Source organism: Mixophyes fleayi, chromosome 4 (assembly GCF_038048845.1).
Source record: "Mixophyes fleayi isolate aMixFle1 chromosome 4, aMixFle1.hap1, whole genome shotgun sequence".
In the NCBI taxonomy this organism is placed as follows: domain Eukaryota; kingdom Metazoa; phylum Chordata; class Amphibia; order Anura; family Limnodynastidae; genus Mixophyes; species Mixophyes fleayi.
Window position 1 is genome coordinate 135,385,780 of NC_134405.1, and position 5,770 is coordinate 135,391,549.

The 5,770-nt window shown below is 35.9% G+C and overlaps 1 protein-coding gene across 1 annotated transcript; it reads left to right on the plus strand.

The window, feature by feature from the left end:
• The first annotated feature begins 329 nt into the window (after window positions 1-329).
• LOC142150747 (uncharacterized) lies at window positions 330-4,024 on the plus strand. The gene is made up of 3 exons (XM_075205941.1): window positions 330-467; window positions 1,871-2,599; window positions 3,333-4,024. Exons 1-3 carry the CDS (start codon window positions 330-332, stop codon window positions 3,375-3,377), a joined length of 912 nt encoding a protein of 303 aa, XP_075062042.1. The 3' UTR covers window positions 3,378-4,024.
• Window positions 4,025-5,770: the final 1,746 nt, after the last annotated feature.

Here is a 5,770-nt window from a genome sequence, read left to right on the forward strand (position 1 = left end):
AGATTCCACAGAGCTGTATGTTACCACAACTTACAGGTAGGAGGTTTGCAATGGTTGTACAGCTTGGAACATTACACTATTTTTAACACATAATGTGGACTCCTTAGTAGGTGGGCCTGGTAGCAGAGCTCAGGGCTTGTTCCCATCAGTTTTGTACAGTAAAGGGTAAAATATAATGCACTTAGCAGATAAACCATGCGATCTACAATAATTCAGAATGGAAAAACACTTTTTATGTGATCACCTGAATTTATTATTAGAAATTTACCTGAGTGAGTTTACCAATCACAATAAACATATTCTTTGTTCTGCAGTATTCTGATATTAACATGTATGACACCATTCAGCCATCAAATGTGAAGAAAGAAAATGGTCTTTCTCAACCTAAGAAGACAGAAGATCCCAAAAATAACAAATGTGGTGTGAATCCTAATAGACAAAAAAAGCACAGTGTCCCCAATGCACAGGTATGACTGTTACTTCCTGTAATAACTGTATTATAAATTAAAATAGCATGATTGGATTTAACAAATTGACCCTAGTCTGTCTGTCTTTGTGTGTGTCTGTGTGTATGTTAGGGAATTTAGACTGTAAGCCCCAATGGGGCAGGGACTGATGTGAGTGAGTTCTCTGTACAGCGCTGCGGAATTAAGTGATGCTATATAAATAAATGATGATGATCATTATAAATTAATTAGTAATAAAGAAAGAACCCTACAAGTAGTTTCTATGCTACAGTATGATTCTCTCATGTCTTGAACACTTAGTTCAGCCCCTTAATTGAATGAAAGCATGTAAAACTGGGCTCTTTAACATTGAACTAAGCCAAAGAAATGTAAACCCGTATTTTAAGGGTCAAACAGATAAAGAAGTTAAATCTCTTGTATCATATATGCTGCTAACAGAACAGTTTAATATCATATTACTAAAGCAGTCAATGCCTTTGATTTTGGCGCACCAGAACAGAGACTGTCCATTAGAGCCTGAAATCTCATGGATCAAACTCAAATAAAGGTTAACTGGGGATGAACATATCCTATAATAGCTCTCTTTTATAATACAAAGCTTCAATATGTGTTCATTATTTTTATGTTCATTATCTGTACACTTGTTTGTCTTATTAATTACAAATTTGTTCTCTAATGATTTTCCTTTGCTGTTACTATTTCTTTGTTAAGTAAAAAAGGGGAAGACATTCCGCAGCGGAATCATCTCATCTACAAATAGCATGTCTCAAGATAGAAAATCCATTGGGGTGCTCTCATAGATTACATCTAATACACATAAGGAAAAAAAAGGACTCTAATAATGGAGAAACGTTCTGTCTATATACTATACTATACATACACATTTTGGCTTACATCTGACCTAGGATTGATACTTATCATTAACCAATATTAGAGGAATTTTTTGGGTTAGTCTATTTTTATACAGTAATAGTCTTATTTTGGTTTATTACTATGAGCTGTGAATTTTTGCACTTATATATATGCATTTGAGATATGTAGCAGAGGCCATGCAAATTATTTAGCATTTTTATTTCACTTACACACTTGTTTGTTTTGTTTTATTTAAATTTTTCGCTCTCTATCCAACCAGTTCGTTTTTAATGCATACCTAATAAAAATTATTTTTTATTTAGACCTATCCGGTGTGCCCCGTTTATACACATGCTTTTCTCTCTTCTAGTTCTACTCATAATTATGTGTTTGAGTGCACCCCCTAGGACACCTCTTTTCCTCTTTCCTAGGTAATCATATTATATGATATATGAAGGTTATCACTATACACCTAGTGCGGTCTTCATTTTCTCTTTTTGCTTCGGTATTCATTTTCTAACAACAATTATATTTTGCAATTTGTATTCTAGGACATTGCTCCACCACTACCTGAGAGAAATAGTCTTGATGATAACAATGACGATAACCAAATTTATTCAAAGCCGAAAAGGGAGGCAAAAGAAGATCTATATTCAAAAAGTACGAACGCAGATGTCCTATATTCTATGGTTAAAGAAACACAGTTCAATCAAAAGAATATGGTGAAGACCAGTACTCCAGATGTCCTTTATGCTGAGGTTAAATGTCTGCCATCAGCCCTGGGGCATTTACAGAGTTCCTCACAGTCCTTAAATCAGGAAGCAATTAAGTTATCACTGGACACTAGGACACCCAGACTACTCAATAGTTTGAAGGAACATTCAGAATGTGAAGTTATGGAGATGAGATTTGCCACATCAATTCAGACAGTTAACAGTAAAACATTAAGTGGTCCTTTCTTATGTGGCACGACTGAAAAATCTGGCAGTCCATTTTTGTATGCCAATGTTCCTTCCCACTCTGATACTGGTGTATATGAACAAATCCCCTTTAGAGTTTCCCAATCCACTAGTGAATATCAATCCCTGGACCAGATATCCAACTACTCTGTGTGTAGTACAAACACATATGATCATACTTCCACTCGGACATCTAAAGAAGTTACTTCTAGAGAGATTAACAGGAAAGTAGCCCTAACAAATACTGCAGAAGACAATGCATATGAGACCGTTACAAGAGACTTTGTAAAGCAAGCTGGGAAAAAGCAGAATATTGCTAAGGTATGTCCATTCTTAAACCCTTTGGCTATTAAAACCAATGTATACATCAAATTAGGTTTGTCTCAAAGGATTTATATATACTAGGCGGAAAAGGTTAAATAGCTGCAAAACAGTGGTATATCCTACATTTTAATCATTTATTTACACTTTGATAATTATTAGCTTTTTTTGTAACAGTTTAAAGTAGACCTATCATTTCCACATTAATCCACAATGAAATCTCTAAATCATCAGAAAAGGATGTATCTGGTTGTTTCTTGTGTTAAAATGAGGAGTCCCATGTACCTATATCTTACCAGAGATAAATCAAATGAAAAGTCTTATCATCAGGGTTACTGGGCACAGCACTATAATACCAGTGCCCCAAATCTTTATGGGGGAAGAAGTGATGAGTTAGGTGTTGCAGCATATGTGTGGGTGGAGTCATGGCTATCCAAGCACATGCTGAGAGCTTGTCAAGTTCTCCTTAATCACAATTAATAACCACTAAAAACATTGTTAAATCCCAAACATTAATTTTAACTTCTAGTAAATAAGCTCCATTTGTATTACTAATATTTAATAAAGAATCGTCTTAGTATATATTTACAGTAGGAAATTATAGTAGTAGAACAATGTGATAGACAGACAGTGAGTTTGATAATTATTATATTAATATAAGCTCAATCTCATTGTCATGTATGTGACATACTGATACCCCTACTAATATTGTATTTCTTTATTCTATTTGCAGGTTGAAAAACCAAAGCGATTCTTTTTTGGGGACAAGAAGAAATAAAGAAATAATATGTTTAATTGTAGCTGTACAATCTATAAAAAAAAATGTAGTTCAAGGAGATGTAAAGGAACACGAATCCCCAAAGTTTTAATTTTCATATATGAACCATGAAAGTAGAATACATTGTTCAGTGTTAACCTGACATTTCACTGCAGTTTTATTTAGTAAAGTATTACCTCCCCACTGCATTACAGACAGCTGCAACTCCTCCCACATTTGTATTACTGCATCCTGGTGTGATACAGGTCAAAAAGCTTAAGGGCATATTTAATTAGGTGTGGTCATCGCGGCTATGCCCCACAACAGCCCGCAAAGGTAATGCACGGTACCTCAACACTGCAGATTTTCGTTAGGAACTCTATGGTGTCAATATGGTACCGCAATGTTGCAGTACCATATTGACACACTTACATGCGCAGCCGCGATGCCCAGACCTAATTGAATATGCCCCTAAGATTGAGTTGCTGTGAAATAACTGCATTTCTGCAAAGCAAGACTGCCTAGCTGTCAGTCACTCTGTCTGTTTAGTTAGAGAAATGTTTCCCTCCTAATATGGCAACCTGCTACAGAGGATGGTGCTGATCCTGTGTTAATTTTGGAATGCAGCATAACCCGTTTCTCTTGCTAGGTATACAGATTGTTCTGGTATGAACAAAAAGTTCAGATAAAACTCATTACAAACAGTGCTGAAGTGTGCATTAGTTTTCATACTTTATTTATCCAAATAGATGAGCCCTATAAGGTAACTGAAACCTATCTGTATTACTAAATTTGCATTTACTGCACAAAAAGAACTGGTTAGAACAAGTCATATTTAACAAATTTGACAAAAGTAAGATTAATTTTAGTCAAAGAAACAAAAAATAATAAATATAATTGTGCTTTAAAAGTATTTTTCAGTATAATGCAGGAAAAAAAGTAAACAGCCTTCCTCACACAGCACCATTGTCTTGCTGAAGCAAATAGGGACCGTAAAGGGAGATTTCTTTGGCCACGAAAAACTTTACATTTGCAAATACATTAAGCTTTTTCAACGTATGGAAACATGTTACATATCATTCGCTTTCAAAGAGGATCAGTCTGCTTCTTCTACAGTTTTCTAAACTTGTTTATCAATGTTTGTTTAGGATTACTATAAACTACAGGTGTCACTGTACATATTAATGTCTAGAGGTTTAGCCAGTGAGGGACATCAGAACAAATCCCTAAATACACAAACGGGGGTGCAAAGAGGAGGAGCAGGACACGGCCTACATGGGGACCCTGGCCTTCCTGTGTAGGGGAAGCCACCAACTTGTTGTGGCCATGCCCACTTCGGCGGCTATGGTAGAGGCCCCAAGAAGTTGCTGTGCTGGAGCCCTAAATTCCTTTTGGCGGCCCCGCACACAAACATATACGTTTTTTCCAATAAAAAACATTGTAATGTTCAAATCATACGTAGTTTTGCACACTATTTAAATATGCAATTATAGTCCTCCATGAAATTATACTGTGGTTTCTTCTAATGATAATATTACTTTTGTAATGTTTGAGAAGAAATCTATGCAGTGAGAATACCCAGACTGCTTGGAGATTCTTTATTCAGAAGGTGCCACACTGGAAGTGTGTTATTTAAATGCTGCACTTATGATAGTTGGTCACCAGCAATTGGAGATAGCATAAGTGAGGCATTGCATAAGAAAAAAAAAAGTTTGCATTGTGTGAAGTGACCTTTTGATATAGGTGTGTTTTACCTTCTCTGTGGTTGTTTCGATTCCATTCTGGAGCACTTTGTAAATAACACCAGCATGGTTTGACCCCTTAGCTTAATTAGCCCCATTAGCTAAGCAGTATATACAAATTACTAGTAGCTGATTGTTTAGTATTTTCTTTACCTCTGAAAGGTTTTCCTTACTTTTCTTTTACTCAGTATCACTACCAAGTATATTCATATACAGTGATATTTAACTGGAACTTGACAAATAAATACATATCCACGTATTGCACATATATGCCCTAAGTAACATTTTTACCACTACATATACCCCACCAAAAATTTCCAAATTTCTAGTTGGTTGTCCCAAACGACCAGTGAAGCTCGCATAGCAGGACAGTATATCCATGCCTCGCTCCAATGCCACATCATCCTCTGATATAATGGGATTCACACGGCCTCCTCTAATCATTACGTCCTATTGATACCTGGTAGCAATGTTGGTTAGATTAGTAGGCATGTTATATTAATAATTCTGAAATAGTGGAGGTCGTGTTTCAGCACTTCGCTGCTGAGGCATGTTCTTCCACCCTGGTGATGAGGCTACTACTGGGGGCTTGTTATATTCTAACATCAATGTTAGTCATTTATCTGTGCTGTACCCACACAAATCATATCTTGTATTTGCCTAAAATACCAT

What these genes read in the sequence shown, in the direction of transcription:
- LOC142150747 (XM_075205941.1), top strand. Translation starts at nt 330, where the DNA reads ATGTATGACACCATTCAGCCATCAAATGTGAAGAAAGAAAATGGTCTT. An exon ending in ACAGTGTCCCCAATGCACAG is followed by an intron (nt 468 to 1,870) that starts GTATGACTGTTA and finishes TTTGTATTCTAG; the next exon opens with GACATTGCTCCACCACTACC. An exon ending in AAAAGCAGAATATTGCTAAG is followed by an intron (nt 2,600 to 3,332) that starts GTATGTCCATTC and finishes TTCTATTTGCAG; the next exon opens with GTTGAAAAACCAAAGCGATT.